This window comes from Coenobita brevimanus, chromosome 71, assembly GCF_032717465.1.
Source record: "Coenobita brevimanus isolate Jiangsu-jjx chromosome 71, ASM3271746v2, whole genome shotgun sequence".
Lineage (NCBI taxonomy): Eukaryota > Metazoa > Arthropoda > Malacostraca > Decapoda > Coenobitidae > Coenobita > Coenobita brevimanus.
In genome coordinates, this window is record NC_137024.1 from 29,703,650 (window position 1) to 29,726,178 (window position 22,529).

General features: G+C 43.7%; 1 protein-coding gene across 1 annotated transcript in view; it reads left to right on the forward strand.

The window, feature by feature from the left end:
- polybromo (protein) overlaps positions 1-19,013 on the forward strand; it is a 740,816-nt gene extending 721,803 nt beyond the window's left edge. The window contains exon 33 of the mRNA XM_080277986.1: positions 15,252-19,013. Within this exon, the coding sequence (XP_080134112.1) occupies positions 15,252-15,462 (211 nt within the window). The 3' untranslated portion in view covers positions 15,463-19,013. The remainder of the gene's footprint in view (positions 1-15,251) is intronic.
- Positions 19,014-22,529: the final 3,516 nt, after the last annotated feature.

The following is a 22,529-nucleotide window of genomic DNA, read 5'->3' on the forward strand; positions in this document are numbered from 1 at the left end:
TGACACCAGAAGCGATTTTAATTGGGCGGCATCACGATCACGTCACGATAGCGGGCGGGGAAGGCTACTTGATCAGAAGTTTTCATTGGCTATCATCATCATGGGAATGTCCAGTATGACCGTGTTGGACCGGGGGTGATCGTGCTAGAGTTGAACTCTGCGGATTTCGCCCACTTCTCGGAGCTCTGTGCGTGTTATGCTAACACACTCGTGTTGCAGTAATTAAATCGTATTAAATAATACTAATTATTTGCTCTCCGTGCTGGACTAACGCATGTTGGACGCGAGGGTACTGTATACAGGTAACTCGCACGGAACACGATCTCACGGAACGCGCTCGCAATTATACACGGTAAGGGCTGGGATACATATAAGACAACGTAAGATTAAAAAACCATTATGAAAACTACAAATTAACGCAGGAGAGGCCTTTGAAAGATCAAATCCTCGAACGTCACCGCAGCGCGCGGTTTGTTTTGATTACGTGATGATCTAGGCGGGAAATTATTCAGTGAGTGAGACATTCCCGAGTACAGTAGCACAGTATTTGTAAGTTAAATATTTACAGTACTGTACTGTTCTGGTAAGTTTATGTGCAACTTAAAGTACTATTAAATAACGTTAAAGCAAGAAATAAAGTCTTATAACCAGTTTACCTGATAGGCGTCAGAATATTGCCTTTTTTATTTGTTCGTTTTTTCCACAGTGCTGTTCGGTATTTGTAAGTTAAATATTTACTGTTCTCGTATGTACTGTACTTGTAAGCACTTAAATAAAGTTAAATCATTAAATAAAGCCTTGTAACCAGATAACCCGAATTATATGATTACCCATGATCGGCGTCGGAATATTGCCTTTTTTGTTTGTTCGTTAAACTCTTACTGTACTGCTTTTCTACAGTACTGTATTTGTAAGTTAAATATTTACTGTTCTGGTATGTACTTGTAAGCAATTAAAGCATTAAATAAAGCCTTGTAACCAGTTAACCTGATTTATATGATTACCCATGATCGGCGTCGGAATATTGCCTTTTTTTTGTTTGTTCGTTAAAGACTTATAATAAGAGAAAAATACATTTTTGTCTTGGTATCTTTACCTATTTGCTCAGGTATGCTGTAATGGTTTGCAACTTCTAGAAAACTGTGAAAACTTTCGGGAAGTGAACGAAAATCTGGGACATGACCTTGACTTCACCGTCTCATGTATCATCTGTCAGTTCGCCACCGGCTATCGTGATGAGTGGATGTACGATTTTTTCGCTCGTGGCCATGCCTAACCACACATAGTTACACCCATTATCTCGACCCAGACAGAAAATACAACCTTTTTCCTCCCTTGCAAAACACAAACAACCACCCTGTTTACGAGACAGCAATATATATTGCGAAAATAACAAGGTAAAATGATAGAGATGAACGTAAAATGATTGAGAAAGATGAACATGTTATGACGGAAGAAATACGTTTTCCCTGTCTGTAAACGTATTTATTTCTGCTTTGTATCTGTATTCGTAATAATTAGACTTATTGTTAGTTCTGAAACTGCATTACGATTCTATTTTTAGCCATTCTCGTGGTGTGGGAGCTGGAAGTTGTGACACAACTTCCTTATTGCTAATCGGACTGACCCTCCACTTTATTCTCCCGTGGCAGAGTCTAGCCTTGGAGGACGTGCAGTTTTCTCATTTAGGACTGAAAATTCAACTCTTTCGCTCCCTTTTCCAAGCATGGGCACAACGATAACATAAAAAATAACTCGAAACTACCATAAACATATATCAAAAAGGTGAAAATGTATTCATAACATTTTCTTTTTTTCCAGCCATTCCTAACAGATTATGTACTGAAATCATTCGATATCACAGTACAGTACTGCATTTCTAAGTTAAATATGTACTGTTCTGGTATGTACTTGTAAGTTAAAGCACTGGTACCAGTTAACCTAATTTATTACCTATGATCGGCGTCGGAATGTTTCCTTGTGTTTATGTACAGTATTTGTGTGTTGAAGTTTTGCTCAGGAGTACTGTATTTGTGAGTTATAACATTAAATAAACCTTCTAACCACTTAAAGTGCTTTCTAGTGACAGATAACAGCAAAACAACACATTTGGGGGGTCTAGGGAGCAAAATACGGAGTAGTTTAAATATACGCGATTTCGCACCTAACACGGCACGGTAGGAACGAAACCCTCGTGTTCCGTGCGAGTTACCTGTATATATATATATACAAAATATGCATGTAAGGAATCCCTCTAATATCCGAACGCCCAATGTCTGAACATCCCCACTAACCGGACATAATCGTCCTGGGATCCAATATTCCCAAAATGGGCCAAAAACCAGAAAAAAATCGAAAAAAATCCGACTTTTTTCCTTCCCGTAATTTGAAATTGCCGCCTGGTGCCGAACAGCTGTTACACCATGGTCCCTTCACCCCTTCCTTCCTCCCCTTCCCCCCTCCCCTGTCAGGGTTGCCATTTGATATTTTTCATTACCAAGTGTGGGCCAATTTGGTAATGAAAAATTTGTTTGGTAATGAATCAGAATAATGCATTACCAAATGGATTTTTCACATGTATGAGGATACACAGGATGGAGATGGTGGATTGTTTGCTCTCTCTGATTAATCTGCTACCCTACATAGTGTGAAAATAATCAACATGGTGTTAATTATAAGGGGAGTGATTACATGTATTTCCACTTGTATATATAATTAGTGAAGAATAAATGCTAGCTTTACGAATTTGGTAATGAAAAGTTAAATTTGGTAATGAAAGTTGAGGAGATTGGTAATGTGGCTGTTGTGATCTGGCAACTCTGTTACCCCGCCATCATCAAGAGTCACAGCCAAACTCTGATTGAGAGCAGATACTTATAGTAGTGCAAGCCACAGGTGCTTGTTTTTTGTGAATAAGCAGTGAATAAACTGCAATACCTCGCCCCTAGAACACACAGGAATTTACAGTGTTGTGCAGTGTTAAGAAATTAGAATTTAGAGTGCAGAGGATTAACTGTGGACTGCAAACTGGCAGTTTAAACCAGTCCAGGAGCAAGGGATTTGTAAGTACCCAGAATTTTTTATATTGTGTAAACTCACCTCTAAAACCTCACTTTATGGTTCTTTTGCATTTATTTCAGTCTTTTATGTCCCTTATTGGTGTGATTTGGGTCTTAAATAGGTGCAATGCATGTCCAGAGGGACTTGTATAGGTGTTTTTCTGAGTTAGGGTCCATAAGTACAAGTCCAGGAGGCTGGGACCCAATATCCGGACAGGATCACTATCCGGACATGCCTTTGGCTCTGTTACGTCGGATATTGGAGGGATTACTTATATATATATATATATATATATATATATATATATATATATTTATGTATATATATACGGTAAGGTCCCGGGTTACGTCAGAGTTCCGTTCCTGAAACATGACGTAAGCCGATTTTGAACGTAACTCGAGTTTTATACAGTACGTCATATGATTATACTTACCGCAATGCATCTTACAGATTTTTCAACCATACATTGCATACTATACATGTAATAATCTTATAACAAGTATGTATAAGAAACATAGTCTTTTGAACTGATGATACAGTATTTATTGAATAAAATATAAGTTGTACTAGCTAAGAGTCTTCGTCACAGTAGCTCACTCGCTGCGGTAACAGCACTTCTCATCGTCATGGCAGCAGAGTTACGCCACCACTGCCTCACCCACAACTGAGTCTGGCTGCCGCTCCCTCACTCTCCCGTCCTTACACACGTGTACACTGCCAACACACATTTTATTCCTATATTCAAGCACTTTTCATACTTCATCATACAATAAAGTTTACTGTAAATTACTGCCATAAAATATGAAATAACATCATTACCAGCACGATAATGTAAGCATTTCTAACATCGTTTGATTTTTTTTTTTTTTCTCACTCGGACAGCAAAATTATTTCAGTGATAAAATGACCGATTACTGTATGGTACTGTAATAAAAGATGCATACTATGTGTCACTACATACCTTCTGACATCAACTTGACTCGTTACTGGGGTTGCTATGTGGAAGGCACTGCATCAGGGGAGTCAGGGACCGGAGCAGGGGAGTCCAGGGCTGAAGCAGGGGAGTCCGGGGCTGAAGCAGGGGAGTCAGGGGCTGAAGATAGGGAGTCAGGGGTTGACGATGAGGATGAGGCAGCAACTGGTGGTGAAGTTGTGGCTCGGTGTTCAGTTCGCTTGAAAAACTGGAGAATTGAAGACTGCTTGGCGGCATATTTCTTTTTGTCCTAGATTTGACGATAACAGGACACTGCATCCTCAATTCCCCTGTACACTTTGGCAAACCTCTCTGCATTTGGGTCCTGATCTTCAAATGCAGCCATTGCTTTTTCTAGGAAGTTGAAAGCATTTGCCATTTCCTTAATCTTAAACTGTCTTAGCGGTTCTGCCTCATCACTTTTTTCATCATTTTCCATTTGTTTTCCTAGGTATAGCAAGTCTTCATTACTCAGCTCTTGATCATGTGAATCAACAAGTTCATGTACATCACTCTCGTCTATGTCCAGATTTAAATCATTTCCAATTTTCACACAGTTGCGCTTGACTTCAGTTATACTGTCTTCATCAAATCCTTTAAAGTCATTTACGAGGTTAGGGCACACTTTTTTCCACATTCCGTGCATATTTGTCTCAGTCACTTCAGCCCAACATTCTCCAATATTTTTAACTGCCTTATAGATGTTGAAATCTTTCCAGAATTCTTTGAGTGTTACTTTACCATTTTCTGTTGCTCGTATTGCCTGTCTGAATGTTTTTCTCAGGTAGTAAGCCTTGAATGCTCTTATTACACCTTGGTCCATGGGTTGTAGGATTGATGTTGTGTTTGGTGGCATAAACACAACTTTTACATTAAGGTGCAACTCTGTCAGGCTCGAAGGATGACCAGGAGCATTATCAATAATGAGAAGAGCTTTGAATGGCAGATTCTTCATAGCACAATACCGTTCAACCTCTGGCACAAAACACTTTGAAAACCAGTCAATGAAAATTGCACTAGTCACCGAAGCCTTTAAATTACTTTTCCAATAAACTGGTAGGCTAGCTTTAAGGACCCCCTTAAGAGCTCTTGGATTTTCGGAGTGGTACACGAGTAGCGGTTTAAGCTTGAAATCGCCTGCACAGTTTCCCCCCAAAAGTAGCGTTAGGCGCTCTTTGGATGCTTTGTGACCTGGCATGGTTTTTTCTTCTTTAGCAATATAGGTTCTGTTAGGCATTCGTTTCCAGTTTAGTCCTGTTTCATCAACATTAAAAATAAGTTCTGGAATGTAGCCTTCCTTCTCAATCAACTCCTCCAACTCTTTAACGAATATTTTTGCTGCTTCGTCATCTGCACTGGCTGCTTCTCCGAAAATTCTTCTGCTGGTTAGGTTTGCTCGAGCCCTGAAACAAGTAAACCAACCTTTTGATGCCACAAATGTCTCGTTGGTCTCACTTTCCTCACTTTTTTCTTTCTTAAGGTCTTTGTACAGTGTGCGTGCTTTTTCACAGATTAACTGTTCACTCAGAGGCATGCACCGTTGATTATTGTCCTCAATCCACAGCATTAGCATCCGTTCCATCTCAATCAACAGTCCCGATCTTTGCTTGGTAATCACAGTTGATTGCATGGGAGTTGCACCTTTAACGTGAGTCAAGATACGTTCCTTGTCTTTGAGGATGGTTGCTACGGTAGTACGGCTCATCCTTAGCGCACGCCCGATTGCTGATGCCTTTTCTCATTTCTCATTACGCTCAATAATATCGACTTTTTCACATAATGTGATGGTTTTGCATTTCTTGGAGTCGTTATGGTCACCAGGAAGCTGTCTCTTAGGCATCATGGAATCAGGATGGCGAAAAACACAAGAAAATGACGGTATCACTGTATCAGGCGGTGGTAGCAGTGAGACTGAGAGCGATTGTTGGTAGTCAAGCATGAGGCGGGAAAACTCCAGGGACATCTCGCGGTACACAGCAACACTTTAAAACCCACGCTTTACGTATTTTTTCTTTATTTTCTTATATTTTAAAATTTCCTCTCACGGACCGACTGTCGTAACCTTGAATTGACGTAAGTCGATACTGACGTAACCCGGGACCTTACTGTATATATACTGTATATATATATATATATATATATATATATATATATATATGAGCCTCTGTGGTACAATGGTAAAGTGTGCGTTTTCGTACACTAGAGAGCGAGGGTTCGCGCCCTGCCAGGGTAAAAAAAACTTTGGGAGCATTCTCCTGGCCACGTACTGCTCAGCGGACACCAGGAGTGCTGTGGTTGAACCAGTGTCACATACACTCAACCCTCGGCTATCACGGGTTCCGCTATAGCGTATCTCGCTATCACGCCTATTAAAAAAACTACCCAAATACCTTTATCATGCACTAAATGCCTGCTATCGTGCACCGCAAATGTTCAAAAATTTCAAAAAGGCCAGGCTTCAGTGCTCCGCCCAGCCAACAGAAGCTTCACTCCGTGATTGGTTGTGTGACGTCAGTGCCAGCCAAGCGCTGATTGGCTGCCTGACCGAGTCTCCTGCCCGCCAAACCATTCAAGTGTATGCCCTCAGACCGTGAACAGTGATAGCAAGAACAATAACGTTTTATGATATGACCATGGCCAATGTACCCCCTCCCTGTCCCCCTACCATCACCCAGCATAATGCTGCGGCACCTGGCAGGGAAATAAAGAAGAGGAAGAACATAAGTTACGCAGATAAACTGGAAATGTGAAACTTATAGAGAATGGTGAGACCAAGCAAAGTGTGGGGAAGAAACATAACATCAATGAATCAACTGTGAGGGGTATTTATAAGAATTGTGATCACATCATAAAACATGGTCATTTTTAGACTATTGTATATTAATATGTGGTACAAAAAAGGTATCTTAGGGGAAAATATTGAGGTCATGGCACCAATCAGAATTATTACCATAAGTTATTCAATTCAGCTATCACGGTTTCGGCTATAGCGCAACCATAGCGGGACCAATTGGGAGTGATAGCCGAGGGTTGAGTGTACTATAAAGTAGGCTTGCACCCAGTCGGCTTGCGCGGGCTGATTACACTTGGTTCACACACTACACACACATCCAAAGCCACTCCAACACTACAATTACACTTACAAGCACTTCACACCCTACATACAGTCTCTACCAGACAGCCTAAGCCACTTGGTAGAGATACATTGGCTGTATCATCCCCACTTTGGTTGGGATAGGCCGGTCCTGCAGTGGATACTCAAACGGCTGATGATGATGATGATGATGATGATTTTTATATATATATATTGTATATTTACACAGGCATACCCTGGTTTGACGATACAGTTGAGGGTAGATTTAACATGTAAATATACAGTAGGGATGCATTTTTGAGCCTTGGGTTTCTACCCCAGCCAAGTCCTAAACCCACAAAAAGAAGTCCAAAACAAAGTGTAAAGCCAATCTAAATGGCCTAACAGCTGTATAAGAAGCTAACCTAAACCTAAAACTAGTGCCCATCTCGCATTTACAAGGTCATTGGAGAATGCAATCTCCGACTCATATTCAAACTCGGTAGAGAAGAAGCAGCAGCATTGTATACAATCCCAACATCACAGTGTCCCGGGACAGTTAGATAAACTTCTGTTATGTACAATAATAATGTATGAATGACGCAGAATCATCCAAGATGTGAATTGTTTTGACGGAAAATTGTCGATGTTTTGACTGGGAATGTGATCGATGATGAGGGTGGGGTAGCCGGCCCCTCTTGATGCCCTTTTTTGTACTGTTCTGGTTGCTGAGCTTGTTTATTTTCTTCTGTCATATTTTCCAACATTTTTTTAGAAATTCCTCTGTATTTTCAAAGTGTTTTCCCTTGAACAACCTGAATGTAAACACATGATTTGTCGATCAATGATGCGATCTGGATAGCCTGTTCAAAGGCCCCTCTTTGTGTCCTTTAAGTTACGGTTCTGGTTGTTGATCTCCTTTATTTTCTGCTCTCTTATTTTCCAACATTGAAAATACAAAGGAATTTCTAAATAAAAGTGTTTTCCCTTGAACAACCCAAGTGTAAACACATGATTTATCGATCGATGATGACATTGAGAGAGCCTTTTCAGTGGCCTCTCTTTATGTTGTTTTAGCTACCGTTCTGGTTGCTAAGCTTCTTTATTTTCTTCTCTCTTATTTTCCAACATTTGTTTAGAAATTCCTTTTGCATTTTTAGAGCATTTTTCCTTGAACAGACTAAATGTAAACACATGATTTATCAATGTCACAGTTTTCATCATTGCATGAAATATTTACTCTCTGAGGCTTTCAAAGTTATTGATATTTATTCAAAATTATAATTATGTATTCCATGACAGGTTAGATGACAGTTCAGTGGTCAAACACAAAATATTCTTTGTTGAGTCACCTAGTTGTCCACACTGTTTTGTACCTCTTCTGGTGAGCGAGAATCCATACCTCCAATGACAGTGTTCACTCCACCTATGGCTAAAACACATTAATCTAAGTCTAAAAACAGTTTACAAATCAACCTAACCATAAAATTTTAGTTTAAAATATTATCAAAATCAGTACAAAGAAAATTAAAACCTATCACAAAACTGGGGGTAAGCCTACAATGGGCAGGGTAGGGTGGTATTTCTGCCCCCATCACTATTCTGGGGTATCACGTCTAGGGGTATCATAAATTGGTGTTTGCCTGTGTGTGTGTGTGTATATATATATAAATACTGTATTTATATTTAAGAGGTTTGTTAGGTGAAAGGAAGTGACAGAGTCTACCCCGGATAAGGAAGCCTCGCACTCTGGAGAGCGTGGCTGAGTGATGGCGTGGGGTGCGTGGGAACTCCCCTTCAGGCCTTGAGGGAAGGACAGGCAGGCAGTAGGATCTCCTGCCCATGCCTCAGGCCATGACAGGTGAAAAAATACTGGCAGGTGAATTTATATTAGGGGGAGAGAGAGAGGGGGAAAGAAAAACTTTGGCATTGAGTGTTCTTTCAGTATAAACAGTAAGCAAGCCATGCAGACACTGTACAGGGGCAGGCAGTGGGATGTCTGGGGGAAAGGAAGGAGAATCTCCAATACCCTACCCCATACTCCTTAACAAACCCCCAAATTTAAAATTAATTATTGAATGACTGGCACAGTCTAGTAATGCAGGAGCCTTGGGTGAAGGAGAGTAAACTTTATCTATCTGCCTGAGGCTCCTTAACAGGATGAGTACAAGTAGGCACATTTTGTTCTCCTTGCTTGTGTACTGACAAGCATGAGGGAGGTGCGGTAGGACCGTCATTGTTACACAGAGTGATGTAGCAGGTAGCGGTTGACGAAGGTGGGAGTGGACGACCATTACCCCACCTCCATTGTCTATTTAAGCTCCCAAACCTCAGGAGTAGGATGGTTGAGGCCAGGCCCTGGACGTTGTGAGCTCTGGGGTTGGCCATGGGATCCGCCCTTCTTACCGGGCCGTTTATCCAAGCTGCCAAAGTCAGGGTGTGTAGGGGCATGAGGGAGGCGGAGTGAACGTACAGTGCTGGTTCTGGGGTGCTGGTGTGTTGGAGATGTGGTTCCTGAGTGTGGCCACAGAGCAAGTGGGTGGTGGGCCGTGTCCACAAACCAGGTGAGAAATGTAATAGGGCACATTCTAAAATTAGCCCTTTCATTATTGAAAGCGTCTTCGGGGAGGGGCAGGGGGTGGCGGTTCAATCCCCATCTGCAAATGTAGTCCATGTGGGGTAGCATGTGAGGGCTTGGAGCTGCGAGGAGCAGAAACCCATAGCTAGAGCTAGGAGAAAGAATGCCCTGTCAGGAGGTCCTAGGGAGAAGAAAGGGAGATAAATTGGTCTGATTGCAGGAAGTCTGGGGGACCTTCTGCAGTGACCCATTAGGTGAAACCCTTCCAGGCAGAGGATAAAGGTGGAATAAGCCTCCCTTGACCAGGGTAAGCAGTCTCTCGTCAAGCTCCAGGCCATAGCCAACACGGAGATGGTTCGCTATGGCAGCCACATGCACCACCGCTGTGCACGGTGTCCTTCCACAGTCATGCATGAAGTGGGACAGGAAAGTAAGTACCAGTGCTTTGGTCGGCACTCCTTCCCTTGGCGGTGCAGGAGAAGGCTTTGCAGCATGACTTGTACTGCTGAGTTGATGATGGTCTGAGGCCTGCTAGGGCGTCCCTCACCACCTCCTCCATTAATGGTTATTGGAGTGGAATGGAAAAACTCCACACATGAAGCTGGAGGCTTGACGTCATCCTAGGGAAGAGAGAGCTCTGGAGGCAGTTCGATCCCAGGAAGAGGAGGTTGGTGCACCCAGTGGAGAGGTCGGTGCACCAGGGCTATACCGGCCAGGGAGGGACCAGCAGGACTTTGCCCCAAAATGAGCGGAGCTTCTGACAAACTCCCACCATGATTGAGAAACGGGGCTGAGGGAACAGGTAGATTTACCTCCCATCTGTCTCTTTGCGGCCTTGTGAAAGAGAAGCTCCACCGTCATCAGGAGCTTCTCTGACCGCAAGGTTCCCTAGCGGTTGATGCGGTAAACCACGGTTGCATTGTCCATTTGGAACCTCACAGTCGGGGATAGCACGTCCAGGTTGTCTGAGGTGAAACGAGCTGCCACCCACAGTTCCTTGACAGTGATGTGTTCCCAAGCGAGATCAGTCCCATTTCCTGGAGTCTTGAAGGCTCTTCAGTGATTTATAGCCCCTGCCTTTGTCTGAGACATCGGTGGTGGCTGTGACTGCTGGGTCCGGGTGTGTCTGGGGGCACCAGCAGTTCAGGGACTCTGGGGTGAGTCAGGGGCAAAACAGGCATTGTAATATGATGAGAAGGAGCGTAGTTCATCTCTCTTTGCACTGAGGAAAGTTTGGTTGCCTAGGAGAGTGAGTCTCCTGTGGCAGAGCCTCCCTAGAGGCACCACTTTTGCTGTGAAGTTCAGGGGGCCCATGAGGGCCTTTCATTTTGTGCAGGTAAATGAGGTGGAGTGCACTGCGCAGAAGAGACAGCAGTGTTATTGTTTCCTGTTGTTCTCTGACAGACGAAGGGCGCTCGTCCTGAGTCCCACTGAAGACCCAGACAATCTAGGGATTCGGTGGGAGGGGGGGGGGGGAGAGGACTTCTCCAGGTTGACACTGAAGCCCATGGAGCGAGCTGTAGCGAGGGTCTTCATGACTGATGTTTCCAGCTCGGCTGCCGATGGAGCCGTGAGCAGCCAATCGTCTTTTTCTCCTTTCACACTCTCCTATAAAATGTCCACCCGAGTTTTTCTATACTGCGTGGTGTTCCTTCTGATTTTTTCCTGCTGGCTTCAGCTGGAGGGTTTGGAGGGTGGGGGAGAGCCATCTTCTTTTTAATCCTTATCTCATTCTAGTACTGTAGTTCAATTACTCTATTAGGAGCTGCCCAGCATGAGCCAACTGGCCTATTGCAGTAATCCTTTTTTATGTTCTTGTCATGACCTCGGCCTCTTGTGCAGCTGGTGCTGATGCCACTACCTTCGTGAGTGGGAGAACTCTTGAGGAGTGATTGAGTTACCGAAAAGCAGCACGGTGAACTGAAAAACCTCCGTCTCCATCTGGAAGGCCGGGTATTTCTTGACCTGCGAATGGATAGGGACGTGCCAGGAAGCGTCCTGCAGATCCACCGTTATGAGCCACAAGCCCAGACGAAGTTGCAGGCGGACCTGGGCAGAGGTTGTCATCTTGAATGGAGCTGTCACGATGAAGTCTTTCACGATGCTGAGATCCACGATCAGCCTGTCTATGTCCAAGTTCTTCTTGGGAATGATGAAGAGGCAAGAGAGGAAAACTTTCCCTGTCACCTTCTCCACCACTCCCTTTCTGAACATCTACTTAAATGTGTCTCCGTATTCTGGCCATGACCAGGTGGTTGCTGGTCAGGGAGGCAAGGAGGGGTTGGTGGAGCCAGGGCCAGGTGAGGCCCGCCTCATCACCCTGGCCGCCCAGGTAACCTTTGGTCACGCCTCATCCTTAATGCCTTGCTCCTCATAGCAGCGAAAAAAGCGTCCAGGAGGAGAACGGCGGACTTTCTTCTGGTGAGAGGACCTGAGGGAAGGGCGAGAGGGCTTGACTAAGGCTGTCTTGAAGGCTGGCCCCCTTGTATCTGGTTTGATTATGTGGGACTGGGAGGCCAGGCACTTATCAATCTGATCACTTGGGATAAGTGTCACTGCAAATGGCGCTGAACAGATGAGGCCAGCTTTAAATTCTTTGGGCTTGATGTGAAAAGCCTCACTCCAAGCCTTGATCCTGGCATCTGTTGTGGCCTCCATGGTGGGGCAGGTCATGGCACCAGAAGTGGAGGCCATAGCTTCGGCCAGTGTCACCATGTTAGGACAATAAAAAAACCCTTTGTAGAGACATTTTGGAGAGTGACCACCATGGCTGTGGTCCATTTGGCAATGAGTTTGAATTCCACTTTACCCAAGATTAAGGAGACAGCAACTCAGTGGGAGTATTTGTCATTTGCCAGAGTGCTTGAAGATATAGCCAAAGCCTGCCAGGACAAGTCCTTAGCCAGGAGGCGAGGAGCCCAGAGAAGCTCCTCCCTTTCTGGCAGGATAGCCTCGTTGTCCGGGAAGAGGGGAACCGGGGGGTGGAGGGGGAGGCAGGGAGGCTTGCGTGAGTTGCCCGCAGTAGACAAGGCCCAGATTTGTTGTCCGCCAAGATCCATCTGAGGTCAGCCAGAGGAGGACGAGGACAGGTTTCCGGGCGATTGTGGTTCCCTGACCATAAAGAATGAAGGAGGAGGTTTATTAAGGGCCGTTGTGGATGCCAGTTGTACCACAGCATCTAGGGCCTGGGATGGAGAAGGGCCAGAAGGGACCTTGGTTGGTTCCCGTTTAGATAGTGGGGCACTGCAGAACTGAACACTTCCTCCCTGGATTCTGTAGCCACCCAGCAAACCTCCAGATCCCATCATGGGTAGAAGATGGGGAGAGAATCCCCTTGATGGAAGAGGGATCCTGCGAAGTTGTCCCTCAATACTGGAATGTGCCAACCCAGGGGTAGATGCGTCCAGGCGAAGGGTGTCCTGGGGTAGGGGGAGGGGGGGGGCATGGTTATAGTCACCTGGTGGAGGAAGTTCCATGGCAAGAGGAAACGAAGCCGTGCTCTCTGACTGGTCAGGAGTCACCCCCTCCCATGCGAAGTGAGCTCTGCTACGAGGGGGGAGGCGAGGGGCTACTAGAGGTGACGAGGAGGAGGATCTGTGGCACCTCCGTCTGTGGGATGAGGGGTGAAGCTGTATTGTTCCAAGGTCTGCCTCAGTAGCAGTGCAACTGAGGCTCCCAGGTTGCCCCCCCTCCCCACAGAGAGTTTGGGAGGGGGGTCGGGGACTGGCCAGGCCATGGGGGGAGTGTACCACACACTGTCCCGCCTGTGCCACCCTGGGGGAGATAGCGCAGTACTCTCCCCTTTAGCTGACCCTTTGGGGAACCTTGAACAGGGAGCTGGGAGTGACAAAGGTGGAGCTGGGAACGACGAAGGTGGTGTGGGGAGCGCCGAGGGTAGCGGGGCTGAGACTGGCAGCAGGACTGGTGGGAAACTAAAAGAGTCATCCCCCTGGGTCAAAATCCAGGTGTCTGGGGGTAAGTTATGATGGCATTCCCTTGGGGTACCTTGCCTCTTGCTCTACGCGGGCAGCCTCCTATGATGGGAAGAAACCATTGCAAGGTAAACCCTTGCTTACTCGCCAGTTTTTGGGCTGCCTATCACATGGACCTCAGGAGCTGGGACTTCGGAAGTGACAAGACATCCACCTCCGTGGCTACTCCGGACTGAAGGCAGGAAAACCACTCAAAGCACACCAGGCAGCTATCTGGGTTGAAAGCCTTGTCCCAGATGTGGTAGAGTGGGAGAGGCAGTGTGGGTGACCATCCCTGAAGAAAGATGCCGAACATTTAGGGAAGGCACAGTGGGACTTCTCCGACATCTTCACGGGACCTGAAAAGAATGGAGAGAAGGGAAGCCCGAAAGCCCAGTGAGAAAGGGAACACTGTAACGAAGAAGAAAATTATAAAATCAACTATGTCGAAAAAGGAAGGATCAAGTTGGAAACAGTGAACTCCTGAGGCCCGAGAGTAAACTCAACTCCATGTACTCACCACTGAAGAAGGAAGATGGCTCCCCAGCAGGGAAGCAAACCCCGGTCTCCCATGTGATGGGCAGGGATACTACCCATTAACTGCCAAGGAGGAACTCTGGATGGTGAGGACCTGAAGCAGGAGCCAGCAGTAGGTCTTACTCCAGTGGAGGGAGAACAGAAAATGAGAGCTACACAATGTTTACATAATATGACTGCTCAGAAGCCTTAGCATGCGCCCAGGAGATGGCAGGTGCTTTAGGGATTTCAGGTATTTTAAAAATTAGGGATTAAGCCCTCCAAGGAAATCTCAAGCAATTAGCACCGGAGTGCGGAGCTTCTCCCTACACACCATGTGATTCACCTTATAGTGTGGCCTAGGTAATGAGTGTTTTTGTGTCAAAAAGTTGTAACATAACTCCCTGAAATAGTTCGTTCCTAGATTGAGCGAAGAGTTAGACATCCATCACGCTACCGAGCCATAGTTTTAAAAAATTACTTTCGTAAACAGTTAGGAAGATATTAAGTGTATGGTTTGTTTAAGGTGGAGTCACAGTGGGCAAAAGTGGCCAACATGTTGGCCACTTTTGCGAGCTGCTTTCATTTAAACTTACTTCCTACTCTAATTGAATATTTCATTCACAGTAAAAAAAACATGTTAAAAATGATATTTAGCTCATTTGGGTCCTTGTCACAGCAACAAACCTCATAGCAAGCTGAATCCCACTGACTGTTGATCATTCGGCTTGCAAAAATGGCTAACATGTTAACTGTTTTCTGCCCAGTTTTACACTGGCTTTAGCAGTACATTATAGTATATTTTTTGAACGGTGGAACTCTAAGCTAACCGTATTGAAGGACTATCAAGTGTGTTTTCTGCAAGCACAAATTTTAAAAGGGTTAAATGATTTTAAGTAGTGAACAGCTCTGTCCAGTAAACTTTTTCCATCCATCCACCCATCCATCATCCACTCCATCTTTTAATAATTTGGGATACAGTACTCGGTTAGAATGATAATACTGCACTTGCTAGAGAAGAGAAAGTTACATAAAAGTTTAATTATTTACTATTTTATGCTTATTGTGTGTGATTTTCAGGTACATAGAAAATTTGGACAAACCATTTGTGAGCAACTGGGAGCGTCACCTGATGGCAACACAAGACAACACCGTGATCAATGACTCTGGCCGCTTGCCTGCCCATTGGTTGGCCAATGGTCCTGGCAACCATGGTACAGTTGTCAATGCTCTCTGGGCTTTACGGGAATATATGATGAAGGATTCTTTAGGCATTGCCAAAATATTGTGACCCGATACCAGAGCAGATGAGGGTAAAAAAGAGGAGGCCAGCAAGAGTGGGGGGTCAGGGGCTGCTGCCACTGCACCCGCTATCCAGTTGCTACCACAGAACTTCTCCTTCAGTGTAGCCACCTCTGTTAGTGAACTTGGCTGATGGACCGGCCCCCCACAGATGGACGCCACACCTCCCGCATCACAGCGGGTCAGCAGCAAGAATTAGAAGTAAGCAAAGTTCAGCAGACTCCATTTCTCAAGCCAAGATTTTGTGTGAGTAACTCTGGGCATTTATAATTTTTAAGTTATGTTTAGATTCATCTCATAATATTAAGTGTGCTTTGTAAAATTCTGATTGATGTGAAATTTAACTAAAATGTGGCTCATATTCCACCATATATTATATCACTCTAATAAAGAATAATCTACTGTGCCATAAGTACATTAGATCTTTGAGTACATGGATTCATGTTACTGGTAGAATTTGTTCATGGGATGATTAATGGTAAATGATCCCACTTCGATGAGCAGCTTTGTAAAGTAGTTTTGGTAGCTTTTTAACTTTTTTTCCAGTATGCATTTGTAGAATTAGTTCAGTACTTAGATTACTAGTACAGGTATAGTGAGTCAACACAACTGAAGTTCACATAGTTCATATAAAATGCAACAGAACTTTCAAAATGCTGTAATAATATAGAAGCACAAAGTATCCAGGAGTCATGGACCATAAGAACTTACCAACAGTGAGTAACCTGGCTTTGATGATCTCTTGGAAGTGCCTTGTTGCTAAGTATGCCAGTAGTGAAATTCTGCAACTAATTGTGTTTTCATTATCAATGCAGTATCCATTTCCCAGGATGTAAAGATAGTTTTAGTTATTAGGGTTATGTATCTTAAGTTTGACTCTGATATATGATATCAGTTCACCTTTCTTTCATGTTTTTACTATTGTACTATTATAAGGTAGAATTTTAAGTGTTCCTCTTGCTCTCCATGTGATGTGATTGATAAGAGAAATTTAGAAATTATTTGTATGAAACTGATGTGTTTTGTGTCGTAGGGTTATATCCTTATTGACTTATGAGGCTTTCTAGCACCTCTTCCTTAGTTATTTATGCATACAGCAACAGACCATTCTCTTGTTTGTTATGTATGGCATTTTAATTTTGATATATGTTGCAAACATAGCATGAGAGAGAATGTTCATATGCCATATGCAGAAATAAACTTTTAAGAAGTGCAAGAGAGCTGCATTAAGTAATGAGAATATGGCCCAAAGTGATTGCCATTCCCAGAGTTAGAAACATGGTAGAGTAATAATAGCAGAATATGAGCAGACATTTTACTATCATTATCACAAAACATATTTAAATTACAACAGTATTTTTAAAAGTATGAAAAGATTCCAAAGCTATACTGTAATGAGGCATGTTGTTACATTTCATATTTATTTAAGGTTAAGAATGAAAAAACTTAATGTACTGTGCCTTGTTGCCATGAGTATTTTTCAGTGGGGTTTTCACAGCCATTACAAAGGAATATATTCTTGTTGGGTGTGGAGATTTCATAACACTTATAACTGAGTGATTTACTGTACTTGGCATGTTACACCTCAACACTTAGGTTCCTGTGACACTCTTATTTGATCATAATCATCTGACAGTAACTGGAATAAAATGCAGTACTCATGCTAGAGTTGTCCTGGCCATGAGAGGGTTAATAGCAACTATATTGACTAAGGCTTCTTTGACTCACTCTTACCTGAGTACAGTTGACTGGCATCAGCGGGAATAGAATGCTAGAGCTTTCCCAACATGTGGGGATTAAATTCTTGCATGTTACTGATGCCAACCTTGTCTAAATGCTTATGTGCAACATATACAAGAATATTAATGCCTTTCAGTAAGAGGCTGTCTGTTATGAGTATTTCCAAACGATTGGACTCATCTTAAAAGAGATTTTTTTATGTGGAGAGGTTAAATTGTACCTTCATTAACCCTTTAACTAAAATGGGACCTTGCAAGATGAATCAGGTTATTTGGTGGTAACAAGAGAAGAAGATAAAACTTGTTGTCAGTCACAAGGGGTTGAGGTATACTGTAGAAAATAAACAGCTGAGGAAGGAGCGTTATGAAGTCTCATCTGCCATTGAGAGTATGATCCAAAGTATCATGCAGGTTGGAGTGATTGGCAGAGCAACACTCCCTCCATCTGCAGTTTTGGTTAGTTGAGATGTTGTGTTGTGAGCAGTGTTATGGAAGTTTGGATTCCTCATGGTATTTTCACATCAAGGTTTTTTGAGGCCATACCAGCATCCTTTGAAAGAGGAATGTGATGACAAAATTCTTAAGACTTAGGATTTGAGTGTTAAGTTTTCACTGCTTATTCTCAGGTTGTATGCACTTGTGTTCTAAATCTTATGTGGATTGCTTATTTGTATATTGCTGACTGTTATGTTGCCAGATAATCCATTTTGCACTATGGTGTATTTCATACTAGAGTTGAAGGTATATTTATCTGGACTCTCATATGCATAATGTACAAAGTCTGCAAAGGGGACTTTGAGAGTCAGTGCAATCACAAATTACTTACTTTCTTCATATTAAGCTATATAAGTGTATGTGCGATGTTGTGTCATTGCTTGGATATTATACTTAGCAGTAGCAGGTAAATTCTTCAGAGGGTGACACTGAAATACATATTACTTACACATTTTTTGTAGCTCATAAGATTTTAGAAGTGACTGTGCCCTACTCAGAGGGTCTGACTGGCCAGATTTCCCAAGCAAATGAGCAGTTTTCTTCCCTGCACTGTGAGTGTCCTGCACTATGATGTGAACCAAGGTGAGGTTACTGGAGGGCTGTGAGGCTGGTCTTGGTCTTGGTCAGGCATTAATAAAGTATCTATTCTATGTAATCTCCTCTTCCTCCTCAAGTATCTACTATTGTATATCTCTTCCCCTCTCTCCTAAGCCTAAAGGTACAAATGTAGTGTAGGAGCTGCCCGACTCTTTAACCCCATCACTATGAGACCTCCCATGAGCTGAATAAAAAAGTTTTGTAGGAGCAAAGTAAATAAAAAGAAATCATTGTTCTAGTTTGAATGGAAACTTTTCAAAAACCCCTTCATAACAAGTCTCCCATAAGCTAATTATAACCGTGTGGGAGCAAGAACGCAGTAAACCATTACAAGATGTCCTCGTACTGAAGGGGTTAATGTTATATACTGTGTTCAGCTATCATAAAATCAAACCCTGAAGAAGTCACTCTGGACCCACATCCCTCGCAAATATTTGCTTGATCTTTTCGTGACATGGATCTTTTTTTTTTTTTTTTTTTTAAGATTTGATTTAATTAAAGACAGATCTGCATTAACAGGAATAGTTTTTATTAAGTACCTGGTACAAGAAAGAATATTACATTGTACTTGTTTGTTTCTGATTATTTTAACTTAGTGACAGGAAATGTTGTCTATGAATGTGAGTGTAATGTGCAATTTTCTAAGAAGCGGAGTGTAGGTGTTGTGGCAAATCATGTTAGAGGTAGATTTATACACATTTTTATTAATAAAGACATTAAATATTTCTGGTCTCTTTTAAACTGCTGTACTTGCTGATTGAAGTGTTTCCTTATAGGTAACAGAACATTACTCCTGGCTTGCTAATTTCTTGGAAGCACTGGAGACAATATTACCATTACTTGAACACACAACTGGCTGCTGTGCTTATGAAGACAGCTGTGCCAAAATGCTGTGCAGTCTCTGCTTATAAGTATTTATTGGATTAATGGTTGTAAAAGATATCTGATGCTAATTTACTGCATTAATGCACTGTTAAACCTGTTGCAGTACAGTAATATCCATTTTAATGCTAATTTACTGCATTAACGCACTGTTAAACCTGTTGCAGTACAGTAATATCCATTTTATTAATGACTGGGACAGGGAAGGTTTGGAGCCAGCAGATCCAGTGTCTGGCCCTTGGCCATTGATTGATACTGCTACTGTGAGTGAGGCAATAGGCAGGATGAGGGTGGGGAAGGCAGCAGGTGTGTCTGGGTAGACTGCCGAAATGTTGAAGGCCTCAGGTGATATAGGGGTGAGTTTAGTCACTGACATGATAAATAGGATTATTTATGAGTGTGTTGTCCCAGATGATTGGCTGAAGAGTGTAATTGTAAATGTGTATAAAGGGATGGGTGATGCCCTGGAAAGAGGAAATTATAGAGGTATAAAGCTTTTAGATCAGATAATGAAGGTAATGGAGAGAGTTTTAGAAAGTATGACTAGAGAAAGAGTGAATATTAATGAGATGCAGTTTGGGTTTATGCCAGGTAGGGGGACCGCTGATGCTACATTCATTGTTCGTCAGCTTCAGGAAAAATATATTGGTAGGAGAAGGGATCTTTATTTTGTTTTTGTTGATTTGGAATAGGCTTTTGACAGAGTCCCTAGAGAGGTGGTGAAGTGGGCAATGAGAAAGCTTGGCTTGGAGGAGTGGCTGGTTAGGGTGGTTATGGCTATGTATGTGGGTGCTCACACCCAGGTAAGAGTGAATGGAGATTTGAGTGATGAGTTTTCCGTGAATGTCGGTGTGCATCAGGGGTCAGTCTTGAGTCCCATGTTGTTTATCATGGTACTTGAAGCCCTTTCACGTGACTTTAGAAACGGACTTCCATGGGAGTTGTTGTATGCTGATGATTTGGTGTTGATTGCAGAGAATGAAAGGGAGGCGGAGGAGAGATGGTATGGGGCACATGGGTTTTAAGGGTAAATGCAGATAAAACAAAAGTGATGATATCTAGGGTTGGTGGCGGTACTGTCAAAGACGAGGGAGAGTGGCCATGTGCAGTTTGCCACAGGGGCGTGGGAAGTAATTCCATTTTGTGAGGTGTGTGAGATAAATGGGTGCATAAGAGATGTAGTGGTATCAGAGGTAAACTGCGAGATAATGCTGATTTTATGTGTACGGCGTGTCGAGGTGAGCAGGTGGAGATTGTCAGACGTGAAAGGATTGAACTTGCTGGTGATTCTCTTGAGTGTGTGGAAGAGTTTTGTTATTTGGGAGACATGTTGTGTGCTGGAGGTGGGGCTGGAGCTAGCTCTGTGGCTAGGGTGAGAAGTGGTTGGAAGAAGTTCAGGGAGCTCTTGCCTCTCCTGACATTCAGAGGACTCTCCCTACGTGCTAAGGGGTCTTTGTATGCAGCATGTGTTAGGGGTGTAATGCTGTATGGTAGTGAGACCTGGGCAGTGAAGGAGGAAGGTATTCGCCTTCTCAGACGTACAGAAATGACAATGATTAGGTGGATGTACAGTGCGTCCCTGCATCCAAGGTCTGAAGGGGCTGGGTTTACGATGGAAGAGTTGAGAGGTAGGATGGGACTGGAGTGTATTGGTGTTGTGATGAGGAGAGGTAGATTGAGATGGTTTGGACATATGGAAAGGATGGGGGATGATAATTGGGTGAGGAAAGTGAGAAGTGTTAATATTGGGGGTAGGGTTATGAGGGGTAGACCAAGAAAGACATGGGATAAGGTCATTAAGTGTGACCTCGGGGTTAAGGGACTGAACAGGGAGGCTGCAATGGATCGTGCAGCGTGGAGAGCCGCCATTAGGTGACCAAGGCCGACACATGCAAGCATGTTGAAGCCTTTAAAAACGAACGAAACGAACAAACAGCTGTGGTGGGTGGGGGAGCCCATCATCCACTCACTCAGTGTATAGATGCCATATGATCTCTACACAGAGTGACAAGCCAAATGGTTTCCTGTACCCAGGAAACCATTTATTACACTGGGTGGTAACCATATAACCGGGGTTTTTGCCCTGGTTAAGTGTCTTCCAGATTCCCCTATCCAAAATCACTTAATCATGGCAAATGTTTCAGAAAGCCTTGGAGAGCCCAATACCTGCCCAGGGCCCCAACCAAATGGTCAGATTCGCATGGCCATGTGGCTTGTGAGAGGTGTGAATGAGGAGAGCAAGAGGGTGGAAGTGGTGAATGTGTTCAAGAGGGCAAGATATGCTGTGATGGCATTGTGTGAAATGAAGATGAAAGGGTGTGAATTGGAGGAGTGGGAGGGTGTGAAATGTGTAAGATCAGGCATGAATGGGTGAGGAAGACGCAAGGGAGGAGTTGCTTTGTTGATGAATGAGGTGTGGCGGAGTGGAATGAGAGACTACAAATGTGTCAGCTCGAAGTGTATTTATGTCAAGTTCAAGTTTGAGATGGTGAAAGTGGCAGTAATTGTAGCATATGCACTGTGTAAGGACAGGAGTGAGAGAGAGAAAGACAGGTTTTGGGATGAACTGGATGAAGCAGTGGGAGAAATGCCCAGGAGCTATAATGTGATCATAATGGGTGATATGAATGGAAGAGTAGGCACTGGTCCTGAGGATAACATAATGGGTTGTAATGGAGTACCAGGAGAAAATGATAGTGGGAAGCAACTAAAGGATATGTGTCAGGAGAGGCAGTTGTGCATTGGTAACTCATATTTCAAACAGAAAGAGGCACATAAATATACATGGTATAGAGGGAACAGGGATCGTGTTTAACCCCTTAAACGCGGATCGTCGCGTTTGCGACGCTCACCAAAAAGGACATAACGGCGGAGCGTCGCGTTTGCGATTCGAGTTAATTTTGAATAAACGCGGGCAAGGATGTTCCAGCTGGTATTGTCTATCAGTACCACCACCCTTTAGCTACGATTAGCATACTTTACCTTTGTACTACTGACCTCCGTTGTTGCCAAGTATCGCGTTTTTCCCCCCTCCCCCCCCACCACGGCCCGGCCAGCCTGGCTGTGATACATGGCAGCGCTCTGACTGCTGAGAACTGTATATCTGCGCTCTCCTCTCACAAGCAGTTTATGCTAATAGGAAACGCTTGTTTCCCCACTTGTAACACTAGCTTTTTTTCGCACAGTTTGCCCCTGTTTACCGTCAGTTTACCGCAGGCTTTCAAAGTGACATTATGGCGAGTTCTAGCTCTTCCGAGTCAGTGCAAGCAGCCGACAGGAATGAGAATAAAGTGACGGGCGTAAGGCAGAATAAAAAGCGCGCCGCGGTGATCTTTTGGGAAGT